Source organism: Pipistrellus hanaki (assembly GCF_964339955.1).
Source record: "Pipistrellus hanaki genome assembly, chromosome: 3".
NCBI lineage: Eukaryota > Metazoa > Chordata > Mammalia > Chiroptera > Vespertilionidae > Pipistrellus > Pipistrellus hanaki.
Window position 1 is genome coordinate 167,334,826 of NC_140505.1, and position 15,949 is coordinate 167,350,774.

At 45.3% G+C, this 15,949-nt stretch overlaps 1 protein-coding gene across 3 annotated transcripts in view; it reads right to left on the reverse strand.

Annotated features, from left to right (window-relative positions):
- The window catches only part of ETV6 (ETS variant transcription factor 6), a 223,976-nt gene that overhangs the window by 13,970 nt on the left and 194,057 nt on the right, over window positions 1–15,949 (reverse strand). For all 3 annotated transcript variants that reach the window (XM_084877636.1, XM_084877637.1, XM_084877635.1), the window contains one exon: window positions 7,195–7,737. In XM_084877636.1, coding sequence (XP_084733762.1) covers window positions 7,195–7,737 — 543 coding nt within the window. The remainder of the gene's footprint in view (window positions 1–7,194; window positions 7,738–15,949) is intronic.

Below are 15,949 nucleotides of genomic sequence, written 5' to 3' on the forward strand. Positions count from 1 at the left end.
GGTGGGCAGCGGTGACTTAATGATGAACTTACTCGTGCTAGACACTTACCTGTTGTCTCCTTAGAACTCTAAAGTGCCAGAAGTGGGCATTCACATTCTTATTATGGAAAAGGCAGCTAGGCCTCAGGGACCCTAAGCACCTTTGCTTGGGAGGCTGGGACTAGGATTCCATCCCCCCGCCCCCCCCCCCCCCCCACTCCAGAACCCACCTCTCCCACAGGCGCCCACTGCGTCCACACACCGGGCTGGCTGCGGGTCAGACCTGGGCCAGGAGCCCCGGGTTCGGGGCTGCAGGGGGCTGCTGAGGGCGCTCTGGCTGCCGGAGTGTGGGGGGATGTGGTCCTTTCAGCTGCTAAAATTCTGAGCCGCTCTGGCTCATGGAAATGTGCCATAGGCCACCCTTCCTTTCCTCCAAACACATCTACACGTGCAAGGGTGCGAGCAAAGGCATACGCACACCCGCACACCCGCACCTCACTGCAAGGGCCTGCCGTCACTTCCATCCTAATGCCAAAACTCGCTTTTATGACGCCCCTTTTTCCTCTTCGAGGCTGCTCCCGAGGCTCATTTGTAATAGCAAGGCCCATGAGCCTCGTGTGAAACAATTTAGCCAGCGCTGAGCACTGCTGGGGAGGCAGCCAGAGGGAAGAGCCAGGAGGGACTTCCCTTGGGTCTCAGGCTCATTTTCCTTCATCCGATTAAGATTTGAGGTGACCAGGATTGACTTTCTGTGCATAGGAAACTCACCCAGTCAATACAACCAAATCAAGCAAGTACAGTCCTAGCCTGGTGACAAATACACAATATAGGAGACTCAACGCCTCTCGGAAGGGAATTTTGTTTCTATTAAAAATGTGAGATAATCAACCTATTTCTTAAGGCCCCTTTGAGGATCTGAAAGATTGCAATGATGTGTGTTCCGTGAGGGCTGGAAGGGAGAGAACATGGCCTAGGGGGTGGGGGATTCTGTGTCTTATCAGTTTGTTGTAGGATCAACCAACCAATGGAATCCTCACTTACCGTGAAGAAGGTCACACTTGCAAAGCCAAGGAGAGACTTAAACCAAAGCTGTGCGGTAAGCACAAGACAACACACAGTCTCCCCTTGGAAGGCCATGGACCCTGAACAACAGACCTATAGAGACCTTCACAGTCCTCACTCCCATGTGGCAATGAGGGATACGGATGGATTCTAGAGCAGCCTGCCAATGGATCCCGCTTCCTTGGCAGGTTTTTGGATCAAGGCCAAGGAAGAGACAAGCCGACAGGAAGTCTGATCACTCAGGTTTTCATGGAATTGAAGAACTTTAAGAGAAAGCCAAAATGACTTAAATTTTTTCTTTTAAGACTTAGCTGTTTGCGGTTAAAAACAAAACAGTAGCCTGGTTTGTTGATGGCATAATGTGAAAGGGGCACTACCTGGGCCGGGAAAGAGGCGATGTCTAGAGACGCTCTATCCATCACCTAGAAAACTCTGAACAACAAAGAAAACTTGGAACAACTAAGTTTTCTAGGTGGACACAGAGCTACGTGATGATTTTGGAATAAATGAACGAATGACTTAACTATACAATTCAAGTATGCAAAGAAATACTTTCTTTTTTTGTTTGTTTTATTAATCCTCACAGAGGATATGTTTTCCATTGAGAGAAAGTGTGTGTGGGAGGGAAGGAATAGGGAGGGAGGGAGGGAGAAGGAGAGAACAGGGGGTGGGGTGGGGGAGGAAGAAAGATTGATGTAGCAGAGACACATTGATTGGTTGCTCTCTGCATGCACCTGCTGGGGCTGGGAGCAAACCTGAAACCCAGGAACTTGCCTTTGACCAGGAATCGAACCAGTGACCCTTCGGTGTGCAGGCCAACACTCTAACCATTGATCTACACTGGCCAGGATGAAATAATTTCGTTTATTTCTCTGTATTTATGTTGTATTTATGTTACAGATGTTACTGTAACCATTCTGGGCTGTTCTGCAAACAGCCTGCAGCCTAGAACTTGTCTCCTTTCTTACATCATTGTTATTGCTGCTCGCACATGTCTTAGGCACGCCTCATTCTCTAAAACCCAAGTAATTGCTTTGAGGAGGGATAGTGTTTTCTTCTTCTGCATGCTGCCTTATGCCTATGATTCCAAGCACAACGACCAGACGAGTAAGCGAGGCTGGGGGCAGTGAATGTTGGCTGTGAGAGGCCAAGGGTGAGTAGTTTAGGCCACACCAGCTCTGCTGCAGCTACTCAGCTCTGCCTTGCAGTGCACAGCACCCAGTGCAGCCACTGATAGTACCAGGTGACCGGGAGAGGCCGTGTGCCAATCAAACTCAATTTACAGAAACAGGTGGCAGCTGATTTGGCCTTCGGGGCTGAGTTTCCAAGCCCTAGTCTGGAGGCCCATGTCAGAAGGAGACTCGTGTGTTGGAAAGGACACTGGATGGAAGCTCCTGGAGGCTGGACTCTTGATGTGTGTGAATCTCCGTTTCCTCATCTGTAAAGGGCCCTTCTAGCTTTGAGATCATCGGGTTCTAAGAGGGACTGTCCATACACAGTGAGAGCATGACTCACGGCATCACCAGAGCTGCCCCTTGTCAACTGTGGAGCTCTCCGCCAGCAGACTCTGCTCGCAAAACATGTCGGTGAGACACAGACCAGTAAAACATCTATGGGCTGAGAGAAATGCTAGAAGGTTGGCAGATGCTGACTGACTCTCCTGCCCCAACCAGCAAATCCTTCCTGAGGATAATACACAGAAAACAAGCACAGAAAGCAGCAGCTTGCTCATGGTCACACACCGTTAGCTATTCAATAAGAAATAGAACCCAGGACTTTGTCTCACTCCGGCCTGTGTGAATTCTCTCCCAGAAACACCGGCATTTCCAACTTGTTAAACTCAATAACTGTCCATCTTATCCTTTGGACAATAAACAACACCTTTAAAAACAAGCTGAATGTGGTATTTAAATAGATCTAATTTGCGGTTTGTATTTAAATTGTCAATGACCTCTTCCATTTCCTTTATTGATTATTTTAGTTTTGCCACAAGATAAATACCTAGGTAAACGGTCATAATTTTGCATGTAATCTCTTAATTGTATGGTGTCTCTCAATATTAAACAGTGAAAAAAATAAAGGATTGATGAGGTAGGATGGATTTTTAATAGACCTGGATTCTTAGATTTACATTTTTACCTGAAGTTTTACATATATATATATATATATATATATATATATATATATATAATATAGTTTAATATATATAGTTTTATATATACACACACATATATAGTTTTATATATATAAATTTACATTTTTACCTGAAGTAATATATATATATATAGACACACACATATATAGTTTTATATATATATATATATATATATATATATATATATATAAATTCACATTTTTACCTGAAGTTTTATATACACACACACACACACACACACACACACACACACACACATATATATATATATATATATATATATATATATATATACAAAAACACCAAGCAAGGTAAGACTATATATATATATTGGAGTTTTTGTTATCTAGAATGACCGCTTTTTCTCAAATCTTCACTTGTCCACATTCGAAGTATTCATCTAAGCCCAGCTAAAAGCCCTCCCCTCCACGAAGTCTTCCCTGATATGCCTGCTCACACCTCCTGTAGAATTTAATAGGAGTCCTTTGCCGTATTACAGTATTGTACTTACAGCTAATGTGTCTACACTTCTTTAAACACCCATGAGTGCAGTCAAGTGCCTTAAATGCAGGTGTCTGCATGTATAAATCCTAGGGTATCTGAGCAAATTATATCCGAGTGGATAAGAATTTGACTTTACTACCTGATCAACATTCCTAAGTTGTTTCTACCCATGCCCTGCAGCTGTGGTATTCATCAGAGTGACATTCAACGTCACCTTTATGTCACCTTCATGTCTTTCTGCTCTGTGCTCATTCAAAAGGACGGAGCTTTCCCATCTAACAGCTGCTTTATAGGGGTCGGGTAGATTATTGTGGCTGTTTAGTACATAGAAACCACCCAATTAATGTGACCTTCCATAAACAGAATCTATTTTACAAGGATCAGAGCAATCCAAAAAGACACCAGCAGAGCTGGGGTGGAGAGGCAGGGACCTCCGAAACGACACAAAGAATTGTGATGAGGGTTACAGAATCAGACTAAGCGTGAGATCACAGACTTTCGGAGTTGGCGTTACACTGTAGACTTTCCAATCCCCTCATTCACCGAGAAAAAACAGTGCCATTTAGTTCAGTGAACTTACTCCTGGATTTGGTGGTATTAGTTGATACATACATCGGGAGATGTTCAAACTGTTGACTATACCATTAGAGCATTCATAATAAATAATTTCAGGGGACTCTATCACATTGCATGAGTTCCTGCATTCCTCCAAAGGGTCTGGGCCCTAGATGATTTAACATGAATATTGGGATTTCCTAGAGTGACCTAGATTCCCTAAATTTCCTAGATTCCCCTTTCTGTGTGCTGTTAAGGGAGAGGGGGCATCCATAGTCACCCAGGCTCATCGGTTGGTTGGTACAATATTCCATAGAGCATCGTCCTAATGAGACTACACCTGTTGGCCAACAATTTTGAAGTTTGGGAACAAGAATTTAAAAAGTAGCACCATTTTTAAGGGACTAATATTTTATAAAATTTACAAATCACTAACCAAGGGGAAAATAACTCTGTGAGTCTAAAAACCTTAACTTCCTTTGGTACAGACTTATCCTGGATTCCTAAGAAGGCTGTGGTGAGGACAGTGTCACGGAGGAGGCGGACAAAACCGATTTCAGAGGAAGGCAGCCCCTGCCTGGCGGGCAGCACGACGGACAGCATCCTGCAGCCACCCAACCCCTATTTGACCTCTGCTTCTCTGGGGTTCAGCTTCCTCTGTAGTTTCCCCTTTCCAAATGACCCACATAAAACAAATGCAGCGGGAATAAGCTACCTCAACAAGAATTATAAACAAGGAGGAAGTATGTGCAAACGTCCAGGGCTGCCATGCAGACCGTGCGAGCCACAACCCAAGAAGCATCATGTATATTATTCATGGAGCCCTGCTGACCCATCCTCTTTCTCCAACTGGGAAATTCTCAGGTTTTGCCTAAACTCTGCTCCTTTCCCCCCTGATCTTCTTTTCAGTTTCCTTTTTCTTTTTATTATTAAAGTAATACTTATATACACATACAGGTAGAGAGAACAGTAATCCCTACCCCCCTCCCGCCCCCCCGCAGGCATCCATCACCTGGCCACATAGTGATTGGCTCAGGGCTGGCCTTATTTTAGGTAGACTCCACCCATTCCTCATGCCTGACTCTGTGGGATCATTTTGAATCAAATCCCAGACATAGATCATTTCGTTTTTCATAGTTTTCAAAACACATAAGTCACATTTCTTTGCCATCTTATTTTCTTGATTCAACATTCCTGATGTAAATTCTAACAATAAAATTGAGACAACATTGGAGGTGCATTTGGGGCCAGAGAGAAGTTTGGAAACAACTTAAAGGAGGGACACTGAGTGGAGGCGGAGGTGATTACAGTAAGGAGCCTGTAGGACGCCAGGCAGCTGAGGTGTCAGGAGCACTGCTACACCCTGGAGTGCAGCTGGCATTTTATCCTGGGGCAGTGGTCCGCAAACTCATTAGTCAACAGAGCCTCATACCAACAGTACAACGATTGAAATTTCTTTTGAAAGCCAAATTTTTTAAATTTAAACTTCTTCTAACGCCACTTCTTCAAAATAGACTCGCCCAGGCTGTGGTATTTTGTGGAAGAGCCACACTCAAGGGGCCAAAGAGCCGCATGTGGCTCTCGAGCCACAGTTTGCTGACCACGGTCCTGGTGCATTAGCTCATGGAAAAAGAGGTGGAGGAGAAGCAGGAGGAGAAGGAGGAGGAAGGAGAAGGCAGACCCCTCCCCTTCTTCTTCCATGCATTCCTCCCACCAGTAAACACAAATCATCTTCAGCATCGAGCTACCTCCCTGCTAAGCCTGCCACAATTCCTACCGTCAAAATGTGCCTTCTCTCTGCTTTGCTTCCATAGTACTTAATTATCCCAGCACACAGTGAGTGAGTAATAAATAAGTGAATAAATGCTTGTGCACTCAATGACTGGGACATAGAACTTACTTCATTTTGCCTTATATCTTAGTTAGTGCTTTTCGCATCTGTCTCTCCAACTACATTTTAAATTCCTTGAAGAAATAATAGTGTCAAATCAGCTCTGTGTCCCCTGCTTCCTAATGTGTTTATCTGCGCATAGTCAGCGCTCAACAAATGTCTTGGGAATAGAACGACACTCTAGGCCAATGGTTGGCAAACTCAGCCAACAGAGCCAAATATCAACAGTACAATGATTGAAATTTCTTTTGAGAGCCAAATTTTTCAAACTTAAACTTCTTCTAATGCCACTTCTTCAAAACAGACTCGCCCAGGCAATGGTATTTTATGGAAGAGTCACACTCAAGGGGCCAAAGAGCCGCATGTGGCTCTCGAGCCATAGTTTGCTGACCACGGCTCTAGGCAAAGAGCTAATCTTGCCAAGCGGTTGGAAGATTAAGCTTCTGGACTGACTTCAAGTAAATTAGGGGAAGATGAGCAAAAATGCATGTGTAGATACCTACTGGTTTCTTGTCTTAGGAAACAAATCTGGGCTTGTCATTGTAAAAGAATTCAAGAGTGGTTTCCTCCATCCCAATGACCCAACACCTGCCTCCAACACCACCCTCTTTCCCCTCCCAAGTGAAGGCTGCGCTGAGCTACTGCCCACAGGGTGGATTACAGGCCTGCGCCTGAGACAAAGGTTCTTTATGCTGTGTCTGGTTATTAATTAGCGGCTGGAAACTTCAGGACAGGGCCATTAACATGCTCATAAACCTTTTATTCTAAGTGTTTTCGCTTAGCCATGACTCTGATGTGACTCTCCCTATAAGTGGGATGTAGGACATTTGTTCCTTAACATTTCTGAGGCTCATTAACCACTTGGTCCCGGCAGCTCATTAACTAGCCCATTAGGGATTTTGCCTTATCCAGACAGAAGTCCCTCAGAGCCCTGGAGGGCACCTAATTGGGGATGGTGTGAGGCTGGCTGCAAAGTTCTCAGGAGGGAATGGGCCTCTGTGAGGCCTGCCCGAGGCTGACATGGCGGCAGACAGGAGCACCCGCTTACCTGCTATCCTCCCGATGGGCATGGCGTGCTCCTCGGGCGGGGAGACGGAGACCATGATGTGGTTCATGTACAGGTCTTCCCGATGCGACAGGTTGATGGGTTTCCCTTCCCTGTGCAGCCCGTCCTCGGAGAGCCTGGACTGTTTGAAATCCACGGAGTGCCGGGGGTTCAAGATCAAAGGGTGCATGATGGGGCTGGGCATCAGCTGGATCACGCGTGTGCTCTCCTGCCGGGGGCTGGATGGCTTCTGGTGGGACTCGGAGGACGGCGGGCAGTGATTATTCTCCAGGGGAGACACCGACAGGGGGTAGGACTCCTGGTGGTTGTTTTCCTGGTGGAGCCTTGGTCCCTGGGCCCTCTCGGCCGGGGAGAGGCGGCGGATCATGTTGTCCAGGGGGGAGCGGAGGGGCCGCTGCTCTGGGTCGGGAGACGGCCGGTGATTGGTTGTGATGGGTGACCTAGAGCGGTGCAACAGTTCAATGGTGGGAGGGTTGTGGTGCACGTTCTCCACGGAAGGCCTCGGGGTCCTCTGGACACAGTTATCTGTGGGGCAGAGGGAGAGACCATCAGAGCCCCCGGTGAGCTGCGAGGGGAGGGACCTCACTGCAGCTCCACAGTGAGCAGGCAGGTGTGCAGTGCAGCCGCTCTCTGCCCAGGATGCTGGGCTGTCCCCCTCCTCCCCTTCTCACCCCCCCAGTTTAGAAAAACTTCAAGTGCGCATAGTTAGAATTCTTTCCCTGCCACTAGACAGCTAAGAATGTCTACAAACATTCCATTAATCACCTGCTCGTGGCTTACCAACACGAGGAGGCCAAACTTTCATTCTTTACTTTTGGCTCTGCATGTGGCTTTCAGGGTCCTTAAGGGTTTCTCTCTAGATGCTTTCCCGGACTTACGTTTCCATACACAAATTTTCATTTTCTCTATCTCTAGGAGTTATGGGTATTTAATAATAACAACAACAATAATAATAATAATAGTAAAGCAATTATTATATCCTAGCTTCTGCATTATGCTATTGAAAATTTACAACACTCCTAAGTGGCAGCTACTAAATACCTTAATCCGACTTCATAGGTGAAAAAATGGAGGCATAGAGGAGGTAAGCAATTTACCTAAGGTCCCAGAGCCAGTTAAGGGGATTAGAACCAGATTCCAATCAGATTCTAGAACCCATGCATCAATTGCATTATCTACCACTTTTCTATATACAAACTGGGGGAGGAGGTAACACCTAACCTGCTCTGAGCATGAAGAGTGGGGCTAATGTACAGAATGACAATCTGATTGTACTTGAAAGAACAATTAGGATCACTCTGTTTCTGAGTGCGCAGACCCTACCCACAGGTGCTTAAAGACAGGCAGAGGTCAGTAAAAAGGAGTAACATACCCCCACCCCATCCCACTTGAACTTTCGAGCTGGTCACGTGTGAGCAAGGACAACCCAGAAGTCTGCACAGAGCGGCAACAGAAGTAATTCTGTAGGCTGGGTGGAGAGAGGAGCTAGCATACATTTGGCTTTGAGTCCCTGCTAAGAATAGGAAGGAGATAAATCCATCTATGAAAATGGAGCTTTCTATAGGGCCCCGCACTCATCCTCGTGAAGTTTTTCTGGCCATATCTATTCCCAGAACGGTCTCATTGGCATAGCTACCAGAAGGCGACTGGCTTAGTAAGTTATAGTACACCTCTGAACAGTGGAGGACTATGTGGCTATAAAATGGAATGAGGAGCATCTCTATATTCTGCTAAGTGCTGGTCTCTCGGCTCTATGGTTAGATAAGCAGAGCAAGAGAAAGTATTTATGGTATGTTACAATTTTTCTTTTTTTTAAAATATATATTTTATTGATCTTACAGAGAGGATGAGAGAGGGATAGAGAGCTAGAAACGTCGATAAGAGAGAAACATCGACCAGCTGCCTCTTGCACATCCCCGTAGGGGATGTGCCCGCAACCAATGTACATGCCCTTGACCGGAATCGAACCTGGGACCTCTCAGTCCACAGACCGACGCTCTACCGCTGAGCCAAACCGGTTTTGGCAATATGTTACAATTTTTCTAACGAAGAAGGGGATTCCAGTTTCAATAATGGCAGAGTAGCTTGTATTGAACTAATGTTCCTGCACGTAGAAATAATAGAATCTGGATAGAATTTCTAAAAGTTATCTGAAGGTAATGGAAAAAACTGACAGGGATTTCACTCTTGAAAGAAGATAACTGCACAGAGTGAGATACCAGTTTGCAGAGCTTTTGCCAGGAGGATGTCCATGTAATGTAGGGCAGGCAGAAAATGACTCGAAAGTTGCTTGAGGTGTCAGGGATTCAGGTATGGCTGCCAGAATGGCAAAAAATTGAGAGCAAGTCTCATAAAGAGAGCTTCAAAGGGAATATCACTAAACTGGCACATAAAGTTTCCTCAAATCTTTAACGTGTGCTCTGAATAGCACATGTGCTGGGGAAACTCTCTAAGGAGCTCAGTGGAAAGCAACAGCTGGATGATTGAAAGATAGGAGCAGAAATCTCAGGAGCAGAAATCTCAGCTACTGGCCACTGTGTTGAAGACAGAATTTGGATTTCAAGTTTGATTAAAAAGCTCTGTAAGCATCTCAGGCTGTGTATTAACCCAGAATGGCCACACCTTATGAGTAAGGATAGTGCTCTAGGACAAAGGGCTAAAGGCTAACCTGAAGCATATCTGTCCTAACTAAATGTAAGATCAAGACTCAACAAATTCAAAGTGACTGTTAGAATAAAAATCAACATCTTTTGGAGGAATCAATCTATCTATCTATCTATCTATCTATCTATCTATCTATCTATCTATCTACACACACTAGTAAAAGCCTACATGACCATGTGACCACTCGACCACCTGACTGGTAGCTATAATGCACAATGACCACCAGGGGGCAGACACTCCAACCGGTAGCTATGACGTGCATTGACCACCAGGGGGCAGATGCTCAACACAGGAGCTGCCAAGCTGCAGTGACTTGGCAGCTGCAATTCTCGGGTGATACACCCTGAATCAGAGAGGAGGAAACCTGATTCTGGGGTGCATCACCTGAGAACTGCCCTCTTGCAAACGGGATCCCTCAGCGGATGTCAGAGAGCGCAGGCCAGGCCGAGAAACCCCCACCTGCCAAAGGGACCTTGCTCACTCCATATATACCCTTTGAGCCCTGGCACCACTCCAAGGAGAGACCGCAGAAGATTGGCTCCAGGGTGTGTCCGGCCCATCTAGCCTAGTCCCACCCTGCCGGCCACCTTCTAATTAATTTCCTTTCAATGTGCATGAATCCATGTCCCGGGCATCAGTATAACATAACACATAGTCTCTACATACTTGCTTGGATTCTGATTCAAACTTAGAAACATTGATGAGATAGTTGGGGAAATGTGAACATTAACAGGATATTTGGTGATACTGAAGATCTATTAGTTTTTAGGCGATATAATAACTCTGTATGATTTTATAAGAGGTCCTTATCATTTCAGACCTGTGCTGATATATCTACAGATGAAATTATATACCTGGGATTTGCTTTACAATAATCTGGAAGGTGAATCAGAGTGTACCTGGGACACAGAGGAAACAAGAATGGCCACGCGTGATCCTTAAAGCTGGTGATAGGTGCATGGTGGTTCACTATACAGTATAATTCTCCCCACTTTTGTATCAGTTTGATATTTGCCACTATAAAAAGGTGTTTTGTTGTTTTTTTAAGTGCTTAATCAATCTTGCAATGATACAGGTTGGGATGACAAGTACTAACTTCGTCACTTGAACCCAAATGCAAATAAATGCTTTCAAGGTTCTGGCTGGACCCATGGTATTAACTTTAATAGCTGAGATTATTAGTATGATATAAATGACCTGTAATCTTTTGGGGATGATTCTTTTCATAGCTAATATGGATCTTGATTCTGCTAACCATGAACACTTGTCATTTGTCACAGAACACGGCCATCGTGAGCAAGTATTTAAGATCGCTGCATTTTGAAGTTTCATATCTTTTCTTCTAAATGCCATTTACAGAATGTCTGCCTTTCCTTAAAAGCTTATTAAGGTTTTAAAAATACTTAAGGATGATGAAGGCCATGTGTTGAAAAATCCTATTTCCTGAATCCATTTCCCGTCTTACAAATTGCAAAATGACACAGGCACTGGCCAGTAGTCTGGTTACCTACAAGCTTCCTTTGATGTCCCGGGCTTCAAGGCTCAGCGTATGGGTGTGCACGCAGGGCAAGCCTTAGGAAGTCTGGGAGGACTATGAGAGGAAGAGCTTTCATGCCAAGGGTAAAAGAGGAACTGATGTAATGTCCTGGAGAGATTTCACTCTCCGTTCCTGCCCAGATCACTGGGAACAATAAAGGAGGGAGATAGTGCTCTGGATAATCAACTCAAATTTTACTTTTGACTCAGGATCTGGCAGGAACCGGACTCGGTGGAGCATGATTTATTTCTCTCCCTGCACACAGCACTCAGAGAGGAAGTACTTGGTGAAGTTGATAACATTAATGGTAGAGAACTGGATCCGAGGGTTTTAACTCCAGGCAACGAACGGGTGGCCTGGGCGCAACCACTGTCAAGGCTGAGAGGCCTGCAACGAGGTCTTCCAAGCTTTTGTTTCAGTTTGCAAAGCACGCACCCACGGACGGAGAGGGCGACGGCGTTCCTGCCCTGCTGCCCGCGGCCTCTGTTATTATAAGTTGGCAGCGGGCTATGGAAACTTAGGAGACCAGAGCCGGCAGGCAGAGAAGCTCCGGACACAGGAAATGCACTGAGCGGACAGTGGGTGCATTAAATCCCCCAGATGTAGGAGTCTTCTGTCTAAAACAAGAAGATTTTTTTTTTTTTGGTCTGGCCTTGATGTCTGGGTTTGTTCTTGGTGAACTGCCCATCTGGAAAACTGGGAAATTATCCACGTTGCCCTCTGTCTGAAGGTCTTGATATGGGAGGGAAATGCATGAGGAAGAGGGAGGGAAAGCCACACATAATTAGTGTGGGCATGGAAGGAAGAGGGAAGGGGGAAAAAGACCAAGGACTGGTAGAGAACCCATTCTGGTTGAAAGTGTTTTCTGATCCCAAACCTTTCTCTTTGTACCAGTAGACAGATATAATCCCTTCTCACTACCAAACAGCCCAAAATATGATGATTACAAAATCAACATAGAAGTAAATATGATGATTACAAAAAAAAAAGGTCTGATTTCTTTTCTCTTTTTTTTTGGGGGGGGGGGGTTGTTTGTTAATCCTCATTTGAGGATATTTTTTCCCATTGATTTTCAGAGAGTGGAAGGGAGGAGAGACAGAGAGAGAGAGAAACATCAATGTTTGGTCAATTGGTTGCCTCCCTTATGTGCCTTGACCAGGACTGGGGATTGAGCTTGCAACCAAGGAAGGTGCCCTTGATGGGAATCGAACCCAGGACCCTTTAGTCTAAGGGCTGATGCTCCAACCCTTAGGGCTCTCCTCTTTCTTTTTACCTATTAGAAAAGTTTCTCTATTTAAAATTCACTAAAAGTTGACCCAATTTAATTATGTTATAAATAATGAATACTAGTAAACCTAAAAAAAATAAACAGAACAAAAACAAATTGCCTTTGGTTAAAGTCGTGGGTTTTGACTGGAAAATCTCCAGAGTAGAACAAAGGCTAAGATCAAGTTCATACCTCACACACAGGATCATACGTCCACCAGCACGCTTTCCCCGAGGCCATGGATGATGATAAGAAGTTAGGGAGATGCAAATCAACAGGCCCGGCAGGTCAGCCTCTCTCATCAGCCTCAGTCTCCCGTTCCACATTCTTTCAGAAGGGACCATTCCCAGCACAATTTTGTAAAAGATTCATGGGAACCATAAAGAGCTATATGGAGACTAAAGGGTCTAGGGCTTGAGGTAGAACTCAAAACACATTCCGTGTACACACTTAGGTGCTGCAACACCTGTTATGCGTTGAACTGTGCTTCCCCCACACAAAGAAAATTCATATTCTGAAGCCCCAATCCCAGTACCTCAGAATGTGACCTTTTTGGAAATGGGTCATTGCAGGTGTAATTAGTTAAGGTAAGGTCATAGGGTGGGGCCCTAATCCAATGTGACTGGTGTCCTTATGAAAAGGGGAATTTGGACACACACACACACACACACACACACACACACACTGCATGATGTTGCCCCATAGTGATTACAAAACTATAAGTTAAATCAAAGAACCTTGTGTGATGTCAAGTATATTTCAAGTAGTGTCTTAGATGCAGAATATGCAAAGAGCAAGAAAACGTGGCCCTTACTCTCAGAATATAATAATTTAAAAGACCCATAAAAATACACACCCATAGCTTAAACCGGTTTGGATCCCAGTGAGACTAGAGATGAGGGAATGTTTTTCACAACAACCAGTGGGTAGAGTGTTTGCCTGCAGACTGAAAAGTCCCAGGTTCGATTCCGGTAAAGGGCATGTACCTTGGTTGCGGGCACATCCCCAGTAGGGGGTGTGAAGAGGCAACTGATTGATGTTTCTCTCTCATTGATGTTTCTAACTCTCGATCCCTCTCCCTTCCTCTGGAAAAATCAATAAAATATATATATTTAAAAATACACACACATCAACAGACTGCAGGTGCTGAATAGAGTGAATGCACACGGGGAGTATGCCATGTGAAGATGAAGCCAAGGATTGCCAGCAAACCACCAGAAGCCAGAAGAGGGTGCATGACAGAGTCTCCCTCATGGTGCAATTCTGCTCATACCTCCTTGATCTTGGACTTCCAGCCTCCAGAACTGTGAGATAATAAATCCATGTTGTTTAAATCAATTATCTGTGGTTCTTTGTTATGGTAGCCCTAGAAAATGAATACAGCCCTCATCCCCTTCTCCTTTCCCAAGAGTTTCAGCTGAGGCTTTCCACTGACCCTTTGCCTGTCAATTTCAGTCTATTCATCTCAATAAGTTGCCAGTGCTACTGAATGCCCGAGACTAAAAATGTCCAAGTTTGCAGTGCATGACCCACAGAGGTTGGAGGTCATACACAATAAGTAAGCTCCTTGGATTTTATAAGCATTTGGTGAAAGGAACCGAAAGAAGCAACATAGGTATAATAACTTGCAGGACTCAGGTTTCAATTTCATGATTGTGGGTAGAAGGCCTTCGAACAGGCCACCTCTGCCAGGGGCTCAGTACAGAGGACAGAAGCAGGTCTGTGAGCTGTGGAGGTGCTCTGGGCTGTATGCTGCTGCTTTTGCCCTTTGCAGGCAGGTGGTGTAGACTGCAAGCATGTCCCAACACACAGCTGGCAGGCCGCTGACTGTGAGTTTGACATGCTTGGTAGTGGAAGGAGTCTCCCTCGGTCTCAATAAAGCGCCACAAAAGACGTAAATGAGGAGATCAAGGGATCAGATTTCAAACGAGTCTGTTAGACCTGTGGGTGTACACCTTGTAAATCATTTACAGGGATGGGGTCAGGGTGGCACACAGATAAGGCAGAGGAGGGCTGGAAAGAGGAAAGAACAAGATAACGTCAAATGCGGCCCTCCTTCTCAGGAAGTGAACCCGCAAGGCTCCGGGTGCCCTTATCTAAAACCATCAGATGGCATTTCCCTAGTGGTAAGAGGAAGTTTCTTGAAGACTTCCAGACCACTTTGTGAGAGTTATTCAGGCATCTGAGGGATCACCTGTCCCCTAAAACTTGTGGCTGCAGAGAGCCAGCTAGCCCTGGGGCGAAGAGCAGCCTCTACCATTGCAGGATGCCAGAGGAGGCAGGGAAGGGAGTGGGTCCTCCCTGAAGTAGGCTGAGTCTAGACCATTGGCAAGAGGCTCTCTGCACCACCCAGGGGCTCCACACTTCCCCATCGCAATCCAGGGCTGCATCAGGGGACAAAGGTCAGAGAGTAAAAGGTCATGCTGCCCTAGACCCTGAGATATAGGAAGCAAAGCAGGGAAAAGGAGTTAGGCAAGAGGGGAATTCGGCCTGGTAAGGGGAAAAAAATGCTGTGAGCTGGTTCCCCGGGGAATGACAGGAAGTCAAGATCTGGGCCTGTTCTTCCTCTGGTGGAACCTCATGACCTCCTGTCAGATCCCAGAATCCCAGAATTGAAAGGAGGAGCATAAAAAGGTTCCTCTTAGAGCTCTTACATGTGAGAGGAGACCCAGGAGATCAACAGGCCCCGAAGGGTCAGAGGACCTACCACGTGCCAGGGACTGTGACGTCACAGAGAACACACAGAACTCATTCTCAAAGTGGGCTGTGTCCTGAAAGCAATGAAGGCTGGGACTTCAAATGTATTTTACCCTAGAAATAATATTACACATGGTGCCCAGATAATCCATGCAGGGATTCTAGGAGAATGGCCTGGGTAGGGAAAAGGCCCTTCTTAGGTCCGGAATGCACAAATGCGGTGTTTACACAAAGAGCATGTGGAGGTGATAAGGGGATTGGTTAAGAACATTGGAATTGAATGTCAGACATCAAACAGCCAACCACTGCACAACACCGTGAATATGCTTAACACTACTGAACACTTACTTACATGTGGTTAAGATGGTAAGCGTTATGTATATTTTACCACAACTACAATTTTAAGTTTAAAAAAGAAAAGAAAAAACCCAATCAAATAGTGGCAAAAAAATGTCAAATCATGGTAACAAGTAGCATTTATTGAATGCCTGCTATGTGACAGATGCTGTTCTAAGGGCATTTTCCATACTAACTCGATCCTTTCTTATATCAATCATATTTGCTAGGTGTAT